Raw genomic sequence first — 16,801 nt, 5'->3', positions numbered from 1 at the left:
ATGGTTTATGAATTATCTATAATACAGTATAATTGAATATGACAATATAGTATTGCATAATTAGTGAAATCTGTAATATATTATAATCTAATGTAATAAATAATATGCAATATATGATATACAGTATGCAGCATGTAATAGAATATATAAATTATATGTAATATATAAGTAAGTGTATATTGTGTATACTGCACACTGTACTACGTACAAAATAGTAATAAAATGTAATAGGGTAGGATATAATAATACATATTATAACATATAATATTATTTACTATAACGTAATCTGTTTTAAATATGTTTAATTATGATCATACACGATAATGTCTGTTACTATAATTATAGCTTTCATTACTTTGGACAGGTATGTGTGCGGCTGCGAGCTCAGTGACAGTCACTGTATCACAGCAATGTCCCCAGCATTGCTCCTCCTAAAATCCCCCGCGTTCCGGCCCCAAACCTGTGCGGGTGGGGGCTGTGCAGGGCCCCTCCCGGGGATGCAGAGCTGCCCCTGCGGCCCCGGTGCCGGTGCCGGCGGGGGTCGGTGCGGCCGGGCGGGGGCCGGGGCCGGGGCCGGGCCCGCCCGCGCTGACATCAGAGCCCGCGTCCGCCCCGCACCGCGCATCGCTCCCGCCGCCATGGCCGCCAGCCCGGCCTACGGCGAGGAGAAGGGCGGCTCCTCCAGCCTGGGCGAGCCCGAGTACGGCCACGACCCCGCCAGCGGCGGCATCTTCTCCTCCGACTACAAGAGGTGGGGACAATGCGGGCACGGGGCACAAGGACGAGCCTGCCCGTGTGGCCGCCGCTGCAGGCCTTCGGCGCCGTCCCCGGCGAGGCAGTGGTACCCGAGCCGGGCTGGAGCGGCCCCCGACGTGGGGACAGGGACGAGGATGTGCATGAGGGTGGTGATGGGGATGTGGATGGGGACAGGGATGAGGATGGGGCAGGGAATGCGCTCGCTGTCGCCGTCACCGTCGCTGCAGGTTGCAAAGGCCAGAGAGGGTTTTGTGGGAATACCACAGCATTTTGGAGATGGTGCAGTTGGGGGAAGATGTGCGGGGATCCCCCTTGAACCTCCCACCCTCGGTCTGGGGAATGCCGGCACGTTGTTCCCACCATGGGGTCTTCTGGGTCCTGTGGCTCTCCTGAGCTGACCCCCCCTCCCCACACCGCGTCGAGGCTCCCAGCATGAGGCTGCGGCTGGGGGGTTTGGGTGTTGATGAATGTCACCCCTGGGACAGACTCCTCGCGGGGTGAAGAGGAATGGGGGGTGTGCTCCTGGAGCTGCAGGAATGTCTCTTGGCCCTCCCTACCAGTGTCAGTTGTCCCCCACTCTGGCAGTGTCCCCCGCTCCCTGCTGCCCCAGCAGAAAATCGCTGAATCACTGTCTGACAGCATCATTCTCTGTACCCCTGGCGTGTCCCCCAGTCCAGCAGTGTTCCCCCATCTGTGCCCCTGAGGTAGTATCCCCTCATATGACAAGGTCCCTCGAGTCCTGATTCCCTGGCAGTGTCCCCAGTTTGGGAGTACTCCCTAGTTTTGGGAATTTGGGAGTCCTCTCCTTGTACTCCTCCCTAATGCTGCAGAGTGTCCCCCATTCTGGATGTGTCCCTGATCTGGGACGTGCTGGCATTGTCCCCATCTTACTGGGTCTCCCCTTCTCTGACCCCCTGGCAGTGTCACCTTCTCTCTGATACCCTGGTAATGTCCCCCAGTATGAGAGTGTCTACCCAGTCCTGAGGCCTGGTACTGTCCCCCACTCTGGATGTGCCCTCCATCCATGACCTGCTAGCAGTATCCCCATCTCACAGTTTTGCCCCGCCTCTCCTGACCCCTTGGTAGTGTTCGTTGCCACTGTCTGGCAATGTAACACTCTGCCACTCTACCCCTGGCTGTGTCCCCCAGTCTGTCCAGGTTAACTCAGTGATCTGCAATCAGTGCCTCCCATTCTGGCAGTGTCACCACCCTCATGGCACTGTCACCTTACCCCTGACCTCCTGGGAGTGTCCCCTACACCCACAGTGTCCCCCACACCTATAGTGTCACTATAATCTGCATACTGCCTTCACCAGAGCCCCACCAGGTCTGTCACCATTCCTGTGACCTGTCCATGGCATCCATGGCACATGGGACAAGGCAAATGCACCAAGTGTGACTCCACTACCCAGGTCGGACACCCCATCATGCCACCCTGCCACCCAGGCAGAGTGTCCCACCTTGATGTGCGTTCCCTGCCCAGGACTGAGCCACTCAGCACTGGAGAAGGAGCTCCCTGTAGTGTCCCCAAGTCCCACCAGCAGGTCAGATGTCACTTTGGACGTGACATCACAAGTTGGCCTCATCCACTGGGAACAGCATCCCGCTCTAGGTTGCAACCCAACCCCAGCCACAGCATCAGGTTTCAGCCCACTGTGCTGGGCAGAGGAGCGGGGCCACAGCCCTGTCACCATCCCCAGGGCCACTACTGCCAGTCAAAGCTATGATGTCCTTGCCGCCAGTGCAGAAGCTGCTGCGGCAGCTACCAGTGGGGCCTACTGGCTGGCCAAAACCACCAGAGGATGGTGGTGTGGCTGAGGAGGTGACAAGCCCGGTGCTGGCAACTGAGGCTGGACAACCCACCTGCTACAGCGCCCTGCGAGCTGATGAGCTGCGGCCCCTCGCTGGCACCAAGCCCGCAGTGGACACTGGCACCGGGCCACCGCCGCGGTAAGACTCCCCCAAGGCGTGTCCCCAGGACCCTCTGGTGATGGTGGCTCTGGAAGAGCATCATCCCATGGGTGTCAGCCTCAGTTGCTGCAAGTAGACACAGCCTTGCAGGTGCCCCCAGTTTAGGGGGGACCAGTGTCCCTTAGAAAAGAGGACAGTGGTGATAACTTTATAAAAGACTGGTGGCATTTTCCCAGTCCAGGGAGGGGACCAGGGAAGGGCTTTGCATCGGGGTGTGCTGGCACATCCATGCCACTATGTCCATGAGGGGACAAAGGACACCCAGCCAAGCCAGGATGGAGCTGGTGATGGGCACCTGTGGTTTAGGGACAATGTAGGGTGACAACCGCAGCCAGGATGGGACAGGGTTCTTGTCCCAGTGCCTGGGATGAGGATGGCACTAGGTGCTAGCACCATGCCAGTCCCTCTGGTTCCTCTTTCACCTGGCTGTAACACAACTCCTGTCCCCATAAATATTTCACAATGAAGGGTTGAATTGCCAGCCTGATGGTAGGCTGGGAGAAAAAAACAAACAAACAAACAAACAAAAAAAACACCACTAAAAACTGGTAAAAATGTGAAAATGGGAATATTTTTCAGGCATGATGACCTCAAGGAGATGCTTGACAGCAACAAGGATTCACTCAAGCTGGAGGCCATGAAGAGGATTGTGGCGGTGGGTGTTGCTGTCACTGGTGGGGACTACTACTGATGCCTAGCTGTGTCGTGTTGTGCCAGCCCCTGCTGTGCCAGCTGCCCAGTGTCACACCACTTCTTTTCCCCCTAGATGATTGCCCGTGGTAAAAACGCCTCTGATCTCTTCCCAGCTGTGGTGAAAAACGTTGCCTGCAAGAACATCGAGGTGAGGAAGTTCTTGGGTGGCCCTGGCAGCACCCCAGGGTCTGGCACTTTCCCAGTTTTTGGGGATTGGCTGGAGTTTAGGGGGGGGCTCTGAGGTGGCACCTTCACCCTGCAGGTGAAGAAGCTGGTGTACGTGTACCTGGTGCGCTATGCAGAGGAACAGCAGGATCTGGCCCTGCTCTCCATCTCCACCTTCCAGCGAGGACTCAAGGTGGGCTGGTTTGAGGACCCGGTGGGGGGTTTGGAGGAGCACTGAGCCTGTCACAGCTGCACTGCAGCCCCCCACATGTCCCCACAGGACCCCAACCAGCTGATCCGCGCCAGTGCCCTGCGGGTCCTGTCCAGCATCCGCGTGCCCATAATCGTGCCCATCATGATGTTGGCTATCAAGGAGGCCGCCTCGGACATGTCCCCATACGTGCGCAAGACAGCCGCCCATGCCATCCCCAAACTGTACAGGTAATGGGGGGAGTCAGCTGCTAAATTTAGGGTATACCAATAAGGGTCTTGGATGGTTGGTACAGGCAGAGATGGGGAGGAGTTTGGTCCAGCGTCACCTGCCCTGCTCCTCCCTCACAGCCTCGACTCAGACCAGAAGGACCAGCTTATCGAAGTGATCGAAAAGCTGCTGGCTGACAAGACCACGGTGAGCAGGATGCTGTGTTTCCCCCACTTCTAAATCTGGGAACGTCTCTGGCCTGGTGTCCTCATGGGGATGGAGATGTTCCCACCAAATTGGTGCAGTTGGGGATGCAGCCATCTCCCAAACCAACATCTTTTTGGGGATGCCACTGTCCCCACCAATCCATCATCCTCACAGGAATGCAGATGTTCCTACCAAATTGGTGTCCTTGTGGGGATGAAGCCATCCCTGGAGAGCTAACAGCCTTGTGGGAATATTGCTGTCCCTACTGGGCCAATGTCCTCGTGGGAAATTCACCAATTCCACTGAGCTGGCATCCCTACAAGGAAGGGCTGCCCACCAAACCAGCACCCTCATGGAGATGTCACCATCCCCACCAAACCAGCATCTTGTTGATTATGCCACCACTCCGTAAGTCATCCCGGGTTTTCCCTCTGCAGCTGGTGGCTGGCAGCGTGGTGATGGCATTTGAGGAGGTATGCCCAGAGCGCATAGACCTCATCCACAAGAACTACCGCAAGCTCTGCAACCTGCTCATCGATGTGGAGGAGTGGGGACAGGTGGTCATCATCAACATGCTGACCCGTTACGCCCGCACCCAGTTTCTCAGCCCCAACCAAAATGTGAGTTCAGGAGCACAGAGTGCCCTGGGAGCCTTGGGGTGTCCTGGAAGGCCCTAGGGAGGTGGGGTGAGGGGGAGTGTTCTTGGGGATACAAAGGGTCCCATCTGCCAGCAGGAATCCTTGCTGGAGGAGAACACTGAGAAGGCTTTCTATGGCTCTGAGGAGGAGGATGGCAAGGATGCCAAGGCAGAGGCAGCCATGTTGGCCAAATGCAAGCCCTACGTCATGGACCCCGACCACCGCCTGCTCCTGCGCAATACCAAGCCCTTGCTGCAGAGCCGCAATGCCGCGGTGAGACCCTCACTCCCACCCTGTTCATCCCCCAGGTGGATACCACCCCCATACTGGTGGTATCCATCAGCCTGGGCTTATGATGTCCCCATGGTCAAGGACTCACTGGGGTGCTTGAGGGACATCCAGAGATGGGTGTCCTCAGGGTCAGGCTACCTCCATGTGCTGAGAGTGGGACTGGGAGACACGGCCATTCCTCAGGGTGTCCCCCATTTCCACCAGGTGACACTTAGGTGTGTGTCCATAGGTGGTGATGGCTGTGGCACAGCTCTACTTCCACCTGGCACCCAAGGCAGAGGTTGGAGTCATTGCGAAGGCACTGGTACGGCTTCTGCGGAGTCACAGGTCTGTGGCACCTGGCTTGTGGTGGTGTCCTACCACTCAACCCCAGTTGTTGGTACCCATGGGGAGCTCCAAAACCCTGAGAGACCCCCAAAAAAGCCCATCCCTGGAAGGACATCAGGTTGGAGGTCTTTTTGGCTGGCCCGGTCTAGACATGGGGTGACAGAGTCATATTCACAGGGACTTGCTGAGGGTGTCTGGTCCTGCCCCACTGCTAACGGTCCCCTCTTTGTCCCCACAGTGAGGTGCAGTATGTTGTGCTGCAGAATGTGGCCACCATGTCCATCAAGCGGCGGGTGAGTCTCAGACTTGGTGTGAGAGGAGTTGGACCTGTTGGCTCTGGAGGGAGATGAGGATTAGCCAGCAAGGTCACCAGATGACCTTGGCAAGGTGAGGGGGACAGAGATGATACCAATGTCTCTGGCTGTGCATGCAGGGGATGTTTGAGCCCTATCTGAAAAGTTTCTACATCCGCTCCACGGACCCCACACAGATCAAGATCCTCAAGGTGAGCTGGAAACACCTAGCAGAACCTGTCAGGGGTGGGTTTGGGGCTTCATGGAGCCCTTTCCTTGGTTCACCTGTCCTCATGCCCTGGGAACAGGAGGACATCAAGGCCCTGTGCCCTGTCACTATGCCCCTATGCTGCCCATCTCTTCCTCTTTCCTACAGCTGGAGGTCCTCACCAACCTGGCCAACGAGACTAACATCTCCACCATCCTGCGAGAGTTCCAGGTATGGCCATACTGAGGCTGCCACCCTGGCATGGTTCTTGGTACCAAACTACCACCATGGAGGGGGCAGAGAAGAGCCCCTCCAGGAGGAGTGGGCTGAGGCCATACTAACCCCATCAGTGGTTCCAAAGGGCCCCAGTGTGTGACCACTGCTGGGGGATGTCCAGCACTGGTACATGGGTGACATGTCATGTGTGCCCTCTCGGCCTGTGCAGACCTACATCCGCAGCATGGACAAGGACTTTGTGGCGGCCACCATCCAAGCCATCGGGCGCTGTGCCACCAACATTGGGAAGGTGCGGGACACCTGCCTCAATGGCCTGGTCCAGCTCCTCTCCAACAGGGATGGTGAGTACATATGGCAGGGGTGAAATGGGAGCTCCATTGCTATCAGGGCAGGATGGAACTGAGGTTGGGTCTCTGCCCACAGAGCTGGTGGTGGCCGAATCTGTGGTGGTCATCAAAAAGCTGCTGCAGATGCAGCCAGCCCAGCACAGTGAGATCATCAAGCACATGGCCAAGCTCACTGACAACATCCAGGTTGGTTGGGGGTGCTGCTGACCCACAGGAGAGGGGATGGCAACAGTGCCACATGTCTGAGTGCATTTCACAGGTGCCAATGGCACGAGCCAGCATCTTGTGGCTCATTGGGGAGTACTGCGAGCATGTGCCCAAGATCGCGCCTGATGTGCTGCGCAAGATGGCCAAGTCCTTCACCAACGAGGAGGACATTGTCAAGCTGCAGGTCATCAACCTGGCAGCTAAGCTCTACCTGACCAACTCCAAGCAGGTATCGGGGTTGTGATCCTAGGGTGTGCCTCAGTTCTCCTGTTGGGAAGGGAGAGGCCAGCCCTGAGCATGTTATCTGACACAGAGCAAGCTGCTGACCCAGTACGTCCTCAACTTGGCCAAGTACGACCAGAATTATGACATCCGTGACCGGGCTCGCTTCATCCGCCAGCTCATCGTGCCCACTGAGAAGAGCGGGGCCCTCAACAAGTACGCCAAGAAGCTCTTCCTGGCCCAAAAACCAGCTCCCATCTTGGAGTCTTCCTTCAAAGGTACCTATCCCTGGTCACAGGGCACTGGGACATGGGGCAAGCTGTCACCACAATGCTGCATGGCTGTCCCTGAATTGATGCCTCCTCTCACCTCCATGTAGATCGGGACCATTTCCAACTGGGCTCCCTGTCCCATCTGCTCAACGCTAAGGCTGTGGGCTACCAGGAGCTGCCTGACTGGCCAGATGAGGCCCCTGATCCCTCTGTGAGGAATGTGGAGGTGCGTGGAGCACCCTGAGTGTGTGGGGGAGGAGGGCCCAAGGTGGGGACACTGTCTCAAGGTCTTGGAAGAGCCCCAGAAGGTACTCAGCTACTGCTCACCTGTCCCAGTTCCCTCTCTAATGCTCACATATCTGCTTGGGGATAGGGGGGACAAGGGTGGCTGTTTGGATCCCCCAGTCATAGGTGATGGCCCTGCTCCATCAACCCTGTGCCAGCAGGTTCCTGAGTGGACCAAGTGCACCAGCCGGGAGAAGAGGAAGGAGAAGGTGGAGAAGCCTTTCTACTCTGACTCAGAGGGCGAATCAGGGCCCACTGAGTCGGCAGACAGTGGTGAGGACCTAATGGAATGAGACATTGGGCAGTGGTCACTGTGGCCATCAGGCAGGTTCCACAACGGTGGGGCGTGGGACAGGGGACATGACAGTGGCTACACCCCATTATGGGAGGGACATGGCAGGAGATGCGGAGGGATGCAGTGGTGGGCAGTGGGGACACAGTGGAATGCAGTGAGACTATGCAGGGATGCAGTGGGAGGATGCAGTAGAGAGGCAGCAGCAGGTGTGGGGTGCAGTGGGAGGATGGAGGATGTAGTGGGATGAAGTGGTAAATGGGAGAATGTGGGGGACACAGCAGCAGGGCTGAGCTGTGCCCCTACAGAGCCCGAGTCTGGCAGCGAAGAGAATGGCAGCAGCAGCAGCTCTGGCAGCTCCAGCTCTGGCACCGAGGAGGACGAAGAGGAGGAGGAAGACAGCGGGGAGCAGTCAGAGGACAAGGAAGAGGAGGAGGTGGAGAAGAGGCCAAAGAGGAAGGACAAGGAAGGTTCCCATAAGGCAGTCTTGGGGAGTGCGGGCAGGTACGCCCTGGGAAGGCAGGGGGGTGCTCCCAGCAAAAACTCTGCCTCAGCCCCCTGAGCTGGCCTCTCCCCACAGCCCCAGCGAGGAAGAGGAGGAGGAGGAAAGGGAAAAGAAGGCCAAGAAGAAGGCTCCACAGGGAAGGAAGGGCCGTGCCGAAACCTCATCAGAGGAGGCCAGCACGTCTGAGAGCAGCTCCTCTGGCTCTGACTCAGGCTCTGAGGCAGAGGCCAAACAGAGGAAGGTGATGAGGGCTGGGATGGGGGGCTGCACAGGGATACCTGTACCCCCTATTGAACTCCCCATCTCTACCCCCTGCAGCCCCCCAGCAGCAAGGCCAGCTCCAAGGAGATTTCCCTGCTTGATCTGGATGACTGTGAGTGGCTGTTTGAAATATGCGAATTGCTGTGGTGGTGGTGCTGGGGAAACTGAGGCATAAGCACTCACCCCAGTGCTATCAGGACTCCATGGGTCCTTTGGGAGCTGCAGAGTTGGGACAAGTGTGGTGAGGGGTCTTTGTCCCCAGAGGATGGCTGTGAGACAGGCAGCTGTGCCTATTGGATTGTCCCTGTGTTCCCATGTACAGGGACAGCCTACAGGGTTGTGTCTACACCAATGGAGTTATGCCACTAGGCTGTCCTTGTATGGCTCTCCCCATGGGGCCATGCCACCAGGGCTGTCCCCACATGGCTGTGCCCCTAGGGCTGTCCCCATCAGGCTATCCCCATGGAGTTGTCTCCGCAGCACTATGTCACCATGTCTGTCCCCATATGGCTGTCCCCATGTGATTGTCCCCATGGAGCCTGTCCCCATGGTTGTCCTCACGGGACTGTGCCACCAGGGATGTCCCCACATGGCTGTCCCTATGTGGTTGTTCCCATGTAGCTGTGCCACCAGGGCTCTCCACATGCTATTGTCCCCAAGGAGCTGAGCCACTAGAACTGTCCCTGTGTGGGTGTCGCCAGGGGGCTGTGAGCTCTGTTAACCCCCTCCCCTCCCCTCCCCTCCCCTCCCCTCCCCTCCCCTCCCCTCCCCTCCCCTCCCCTCCCCTCCCCTCCCCTCCTCTCCTCTCCTCTCCTCTCCTCTCCTCTCCTCTCCTCTCCTCTCCTCTCCTCTCCTCTCCTCTCCTCTCCTCTCCTCTCCTCTCCTCTCCTCTCCTCTCCTCTCCTCTCCTCTCCTCTCCTCTCCCTTTCTCCACCCTGCAGTTACTCCACCTCCTGTCCAGCCCATCCCCTCCAGCAGCATCATCTCCACCAGCCTGGTAACTGACCTGGAGGGCCTCACTCTCACCGACAGCTCCCTGACACCCACTGTAAGTGTCCCCCGTCCTGGGGAGGTCCCAGGCTCCCTGTCACCTGTGGAGGCTCCTGGGCCCTCTGCCACCCACAGGGGGTGTAGGGAGCCCTCAGCAGCCCCTGCTGTCTCCTGGTGCAGCTGCTGAGCCCAGCGTTCAGTGCAGTGAAGACCTATGAGCTACTGCACCGCATGGCAGGCGAGGGGCTTGCGGTTGAGTACTGCTTCAGCCGCCGGCCCTTCCCAGGAGACCCCCACATGGTGGCTGTCCAGATCCAGATCTCCAACAACACCGACACCGAGGTGAAGAACCTGCGGGTCAACGAACCCAAGCCACTGTCTGGCATGCGGATACAGGAGTTCCCTGAGATTGGTATGGCATGGCACGGCATGGCCATGATGCTGTGAGAGAATGGGGACAGGGGTTGGGTGAGAATGTGGGATGTAGTGACAACTGTGTGGTTCCAGAGCACCTGGCACCAGGGGACACAGCCAGTGTGGTGATGGGCATAGACTTCTGTGACTCTACCCAGGCGGCAAACTTCCAGCTGTGGTGAGCATCTGTCACCGGGCAGGGCAGGATGGGTGTCCCCAGGGATCAGGGCATCAAGTGCTCCAGAGATGGGGAAAGTGGGATAGGTATCAACATCCCCTCCATGTAGCAGGGGACAGGGGACAGCAGGGTATGCCAGGGGATGGAGGACAGCAGGGCAGGCACCAGAGTCCTTCCAGGGAAGAGGAGACACTCAGATGGGCATGAGGTGTTCGGGGGACAGCAGGAAATGCACAGGCCTCCCTGCAGGGCACAAGGACACTGTAGCAGCTCCAGGTCCAGCTCCAGGTTCCCCCCATTCTTGAGCCACAGTTTCCCCCAGTCACCCCTGCCCAGGGCAGGGATGAGAAGCAGGACATGGAGAGGGGACATATTCTGGGCACGTGCTCGTCTCACTTCCTGTCTCCCCAGCACCCACACACGCCAGTTCTACGTCTCCATCCAGCCACCCGTGGGGGAGCTCATGGCCCCTGTCTTCATGAGTGAGAACGAGTTCAAGAAGGAGCAGGGTGAGTGGGGCCAGGGATGGATAAAGGGTGCTGCACAGGCGCCCACCACTGACACTCACCCCCAATTTTGTCCCCTCTGCCGCCCTTGCTGTGGCCTTAGAACACCTGGCACGGCCAGGTGAGGGTAAGTGGCTGCTCGGCTGGCCCCTAGACTAGCTCTGCTCCCCTCACCCACCTCCTGCACCCCCAGCCTGTGGGCTGGGATGACCACCCTGGTGCCAGGGTGGCCTTGTTGGGTCTCTACAAAGCATGAAGGGCTCATGCCACCCTTGGCGCTCCCAGAACTGTGTCTGGTGAGTAACACCCTGTGTTCCCATGCTTCTGGATCAACACATCCCCACCCTGACCCCATGGATGGGGTCTGTATTGAGTTGGGGTGCTTGGTGACCTGCAGCACCTGGCTCCATTGCTGGCACTGTCCAGAGGAGCCCATCCTCAGGAATATGGCTGCTACCACCAGGCAGAGACATGGGCATGAGCCCAGGAAGGGTTATGAAAGATTTTCCCAAAACCACTGAATCTTGAACCAAGAGCGAGCAGAGCAGCCAGCTCAGGATGTCATAGGGGACCTGAACACAGGGAACTGGAGGGGCGTACTTTGGGCATGTTAAAGCAGGGCCCAGCAGGGTATGTGGCCAGAGATGGACAGGTGCCTCTGTTACCTGCTCTAGGAAAGCTTATGGGCATGAGCGAGATCACAGAGAAGCTGATGCTGTCTGAGAAATGCCAAAGTGACCACACCATCGTCCAGCAACTGACCTCGGCTGCCAACGTGGGCCGCGTGCCCTGCGGTGCCAGCAATGAGTACAGGTAGCTGGACCCCCACACCTGGATCAGACAGGCGCTGTCACCTCCCCATTCCCACCCGAATCACAGCAGGGTCCCTCAGGGCTTCCTTTAGGACAAGGAGCCTGCATGAAGCCAAATGTGACAGTGGCCATGGGTGGCAGGTACCTGCCTGTCTCCACCAGAGCGTCCCATGGGACCAGAGGGTGACAGGGGACAGCTTGCCTTGAAGCCCCGTGTTCACCACCCAACAGGTTCGCGGCCAAGACAGTGACAAGTGGGAGCCTAGTGCTCATCACTCTGGAGCGGCGGGAGGGCTCCACGGCTCAGCTGACCATCAACAGTGAGAAGATGGTCATTGGCACCATGCTGGTGAAGGACATCATCCAGGCCCTGGCACAGTGACAGCCAGGCATTGCCGTACCCATGGCCCTGCTGTCCCACCCCTTCTGCCCCATGCTGCTCCTCAAAACACTCCCTTGCCCCTGTTTCTGCCGGGTTATTCCCTGCCCCAATCTCAAAAGGGGTGGCCCCTCGGGCCAGCTTTGCTGCTGGGTGGAAGGAGCAGGATGGGGCATATGGGATGCAGGGAGGTGTCCTGCAGTTCCAGCCCCCACGGAGCACAGTGTGCCCCCAGTCCCTCACCATCATCTCCCAATGTAACCCTTATTTATTATGTCCAAGATCTCCCAATAAAGCTCTTCTCCAACCTACTTCCTTCTCTCCTCTGCTCTGTGGGCACATCAATCCCAGATTCCCTGCATGTGCAGCTCTGCTAGCCTCCCAGGGCAGCCCACAGGGGACACCAGGAGACCAGCCATCCCTTAGGTGACTGGAAACATGCAGAGTCTCCCAGGGGTGGGTCGCTGCTGGGTCCTGGAAAAAAATTGGCACATGGTGTCGGGGTGAACTCCCTGGAGCAGGAAGTGCTCAGTGGGACAAGGCATCTGAGGAGTCTTGGGAGGGTTCCAGCTATTTATTCAAGGCAGAATTGCTCATTCTTCGACCACAGAAATACCTGCTATGTCAGTGCTGGATCTGTTTTGCAGTGTCATTGGAGAGATTCCTGGGGCCAGTTTAGGAAGGGTTTTCATCTCCAAACTGGAATTACAAAAAAAAAAAAAAAAGGGAAATCTGACTCTTTATTAAGATCTCTCCTCGCAGCACAGGCTGGGTGGGATTTCAGTGAGCACTGCTCTCTTCATTGAAAGCTGCAGCCCAGCACAGAGCCAGGCCTGGCACCAGAGGCAGAGGATGAGCAAAGGACGTGCAGGAAGGTCTGAACCCTGAACCGCCTCTGATGCCACAAAAAACGGTGAGGGGCTTTCTGCTTTTTCTGGATAAGAGATGAAGAAAAAAAATCTTTGTTTTCTGATGGGTGAGGAATCCCTGCCACTGGATTAGAGCAGTAGCACCAACCACTGAGTGTCAAGTGTTTGTTCCACAGGGAAAAGCCCATTCCCACAAGGACAGGGCTGGAGCCACAGCTGTCCCACAGGATGGAGCCACAATGATGTCACCACCGTATTTTCCTTAGGGAGGCTGATTTAACCCTTGGTGTCCTATCCCTTCATCGGTTCAGTGAGCACCACAGGCTGTGTGTGGAGAGATGCCAGCACACTGAGGCTGCCCTTGGGGACCCCACTTTACCCCCCTGGGAGTCCCATTCACTCATGGGGGAATCAGTGAGCACCACAGCCTGTACATGGGAGCTGCCAGCACTGAGGTGTCCCTGGGAGGGACACTGCAGCCAGGCATCACAGTGCCACCACTCCATTTCCCTTAGGGAGACTGATTTAAGCCCTCAGGGATCTCATTCTCCCATGGGGAGAGTGCTGAGCCTGTGTGCAGAGACCTGCTGGAGCCAAAGGGGCTCTGGAAGGGCTAAAGCCAGGCACCGCAGCACTGCCACCATCCCATTTTTCTTGAGGAACCCATTTTAACCCCTTTGGGTGGGTCCCTTTCCACTCAGAGTAGGCTCAGTGAACACTCAGTCTGTGTGTGGGAGCTGACAGCGTTGAGGTGTCCCTGTGGAGGATCCAGATGGACACTGCAATACAATCACCATGCCATTCCCCTTACAGGGGCTGATTTAATCCCTCTGGGGTCCCAATCCCTCATGGGGTGCTCAGTGAGCACCACAGCCAGTGAGTGGAGAGCTACTGGCACTGAGGTGTCCCCTGGAGGGCTCCATCCAGGCACCACAGTGCCATCGTGCCATTCCCCTTATTTAACCGCTTGGGGGTCCCATCCCTTCATAGGGGTCACAGTGAATGCCATAGCTCATGTTTAGGAGCTGCCAGCACTGACACTGCCCTTAGGGAACCCCATTTTTAGTCATGGGGTGTCCCATCCACTCAGAGGGGGCTCAGCGAGTGACACAACCTGTCTGTGGAGAGGTGCTGGTGCTGAGGTGCCACTGGGGGGCTTCAGCTGGGCACTGTCACCAATGTATTGCCTTCATGGGATAGGCTCATTTGAGAGCCTTTTGGGGTCTCATTTATCAGAAGGAGCACAGTGAGCACCACAGCCCATGCGTGGAGAGCTGCTGGCACTAAGACATCCTCAGAAGGGCTCCAGCCAGGCAGTGCCACTATTGCATTCCCTTTAGAGGGACTGATTTAAGCCCTTGGAGGTCCCATCCCCTCACGGGGGGCTTCAGTGAGCATCACAGCCCATGTGTGCGAGTTGCCACCACTGAGGCTGCTCTTGGGGAACCCCATTCCCCTTGATAGGAAAGATATGTGCCCTTGTATTTACAAACAATTCCATGGGTGAGGGGTATAGGTGTTAACGTCTTTCAAATGGCTCTTAATGTTTCTACCACCCTCAAGCCGAAGGTTTGTTACAGAACCCAGTTTGGCTCCTGAAACACACAAAGGGTCCATACAAGCCTGAGTTTCTGAACTATGGGGGGAAAATGATGTGTTTAAAGGGGGTAGGCGTTCGGGAAGGCTGTACCTTCCTACTATCTCAGCCAGTGGGGAAATGGAGAGGGCAACATGCGGGAGAGAGTTGAGGCTAAAAGGAGGCTGCACCCTCCAAAACCGAGAGAAAAAACACTGCAGGCGTATGCCCCAGTGGGCAATCTCTCCCTTTATTCGAATAAAGTTACACGACTTCTCTGTCTCCTTTATGGACGCTGGCTTTTCATAGCTGATTTCCTGCCTGCCCTCACAGAGCACTCGGTGAACACCCAGCCTATGTGTGGTGAGTGGCCCCAGAGGCGCTGAAGCAATGAGTCAGAACCACTACCATCCCAGACCCCTCAGATGGGCTGATTTAAGTCCTTAAGTCCTGTCACTGGCCCTTGGGGTCCTGTTGCCCTCAGAGCAATATGGAGTGTCGCTAGTGCTGAGATGTCCCTGAGGGGCTCCAGCTGGGCAGTGCCACCACCATCCCCCTCCCTGAGGGACTCAACCCCTCGGGAGACCCATTCCCTCCTGGGATGTTCAGCGAGCACCACTGCCCATGAGTGGAGAGCTTTCTGGTACTGAGGTGTCCCTGAGGGGCTCCAGCTGGGCACCACAGTGCCACCACCACCACCCCATTCCACTCAGAGGGGCTGATTTAACTGCTCAGGGGTTCCATCCTCACTGAGGGAGCTGAGTCAGTACCATAGCACGTGTCCCTGAGAGGGTGGCTGAAGCCGGACTGCGCAGTGCCACCACCGCCACAGGGGGGCTGATCGAATCCCTCACGTTAACCCGTGGGAGGCCCGTCCCCTCAGGGGCCCGGGGCGAGGCTCCGCGGGGCGGTGGCGGGAACCGCTCGATGGCGGCGGGCAGGCGCCACGCGGCCCGCGCGTGCAGCGCGCATGCGCCGTAGCCACGCCCCTCAGCGGCACCCCCGCCCCTGCCTCCGGTTCCCCGCCCCAGGCGCGGCCCAGCCCGGCCCATAAAAGCCGCGGCCCGAGTGAGAGCTTCCGCTGCTCCTGGTGTCGTCGCTGTCGTCTTACCTCGCCTTTGCCGTGTTCCGGGACCAGCCGCCTGCAGTGCTGCCGATGGCCTTCCCGCCGGTGAGTGCGAGCACGTGCTGCCTCTCGAGGCCGCCTCGCCACGTGGCTCCGCGCGGTGGCGGCGCTGGGGGCGGCGTTCCCGCCTGTTCTGCCTGCGTGAGGAGGGCTGGGATCCCTGAACCCTCAGCACAGCGGTGGCTGGAGCTCCCCCGCCTCCTGTTGGAGTGCTGATGTGGGATCCCCGTTCTGTTCGGACTGGCCTCGAATGGGTCCTGCTGTTGAGGTATACCCGGGGAGATCGTGGGGCTCCAGCGGAGCTCAGGCTCAGGGAAGCCATCAACTGACCCCTGCTGCCTTCAGGGAAACGCCGGAGTAAACCTGATCCTAGTCTAGCAACCTATTGTTCCACTCCCCTCATGGTTTTAGGGAGATAAAGCTGGGCTGTGCTGAGCCTGGGTTTGGATGGTGGGGCGTGTTTTGGCTGGAGCGGGTACTTGTACTGCTGCAAGTTGTATTTTTGTGCGCTTTTAAACTGCCTTTTTTAGTGCCTAAGGTAACTAAAGGTGCTGTTTTTTTCTTAAACCATATGCTGAAAGCTCTGTGCAATGTCTGGGTGGGGCAGGGGGTGACACAGGAGACTCAGTTTGTAACTGAGAATGGGCAAAGGTGACGCTGAGTGAGACAAGTCCGTTGAAAAACAAGTTCTTTTTTTAGCCGTTGCTATTCCCCAGCTGAAACCAATTAATTCTCATTACTGGTGCTTGTGTCGTGGGCTAACAAGGTGTGCGATCACCTGGAGTGCTGATGAGGGGCTTCAGGTACAGCTGTGCACAGGGTGGGAGCTGGGCTCAGGGAAGGGATCCAGGACCCTGTTCCTTTACTGCAGTAACAGTTGAACAGTGTCCCTAAACCAATTAAAGCCTTATTCTGCTTTGACAATCTACTGCAACGGCAGCTGTGGGTATCGCTGGTGTACAAAGCTGCTTGGGAGTGATGGCTTCAAAGTGCTTTGTTTAAAAAAAAATACACCAAAAATAACTGCCTTGATGGTGAAAATGCCTTTAAAAACAGGGGTTTTGGCAAAACTGGTATTGTTGTGAAGTCAGTGCTCCCCTCTGAATTAAGACCAGTCTTAATTCCAGCCAGGTGTGTTTGAGATGCCTCTACTCAGTAAACCTTGGGACAGCTGCTTAACTTTAGCCTTGCTAATAGTGGGAGAGCTTGTGCAGCCTTGCCTGACTTTTTTTTTTTTGGGATGAGCTGGGAGGGGGAGTGTGATGCTTGGTGGAAACAGTTGCACCAATTTTTGCATGGGTGTAGTTGACTTCAACTTGGGAAACAAAACATACCAACAGAAAAGGATTTTCT

The 16,801-nt window shown here is 57.1% G+C and overlaps 1 protein-coding gene across 1 annotated transcript; it reads left to right on the top strand.

Annotated features, from left to right (window-relative positions):
* The first annotated feature begins 594 nt into the window (after nucleotides 1–594).
* AP3B2 (adaptor related protein complex 3 subunit beta 2) lies at nucleotides 595–12,188 on the top strand. The gene is made up of 27 exons (XM_033070844.2): nucleotides 595–751; nucleotides 3,307–3,382; nucleotides 3,494–3,568; nucleotides 3,683–3,778; nucleotides 3,866–4,026; nucleotides 4,147–4,213; nucleotides 4,651–4,833; nucleotides 4,948–5,124; nucleotides 5,372–5,469; nucleotides 5,708–5,762; nucleotides 5,903–5,974; nucleotides 6,139–6,201; nucleotides 6,416–6,548; nucleotides 6,631–6,740; nucleotides 6,814–6,990; nucleotides 7,075–7,261; nucleotides 7,363–7,481; nucleotides 7,702–7,813; nucleotides 8,141–8,336; nucleotides 8,413–8,578; nucleotides 8,656–8,710; nucleotides 9,540–9,646; nucleotides 9,769–10,000; nucleotides 10,096–10,180; nucleotides 10,592–10,689; nucleotides 11,361–11,499; nucleotides 11,730–12,188. The coding sequence occupies exons 1-27, from the start codon at nucleotides 639–641 to the stop codon at nucleotides 11,878–11,880; spliced, it is 3,303 nt and encodes a 1,100-aa protein (XP_032926735.1). The 5' UTR covers nucleotides 595–638; the 3' UTR covers nucleotides 11,881–12,188.
* The last annotated feature ends 4,613 nt before the right edge of the window (nucleotides 12,189–16,801 follow it).

This window comes from Catharus ustulatus, chromosome 12 (assembly GCF_009819885.2).
Source record: "Catharus ustulatus isolate bCatUst1 chromosome 12, bCatUst1.pri.v2, whole genome shotgun sequence".
Lineage (NCBI taxonomy): Eukaryota > Metazoa > Chordata > Aves > Passeriformes > Turdidae > Catharus > Catharus ustulatus.
Note: the sequence above shows the minus strand (reverse complement) of the source record. Positions and strands in the feature narration are given on the sequence as shown.

Coding starts and splice junctions, on each gene's coding strand:
- AP3B2 (XM_033070844.2), top strand. CDS start 639: ATGGCCGCCAGCCCGGCCTACGGCGAGGAGAAGGGCGGCTCCTCCAGC. Junction 6,549..6,630: donor GCTCCTCTCCAACAGGGATG/GTGAGTACATAT, acceptor CTCTGCCCACAG/AGCTGGTGGTGGCCGAATCT. Junction 10,001..10,095: donor ACAGGAGTTCCCTGAGATTG/GTATGGCATGGC, acceptor GTGTGGTTCCAG/AGCACCTGGCACCAGGGGAC.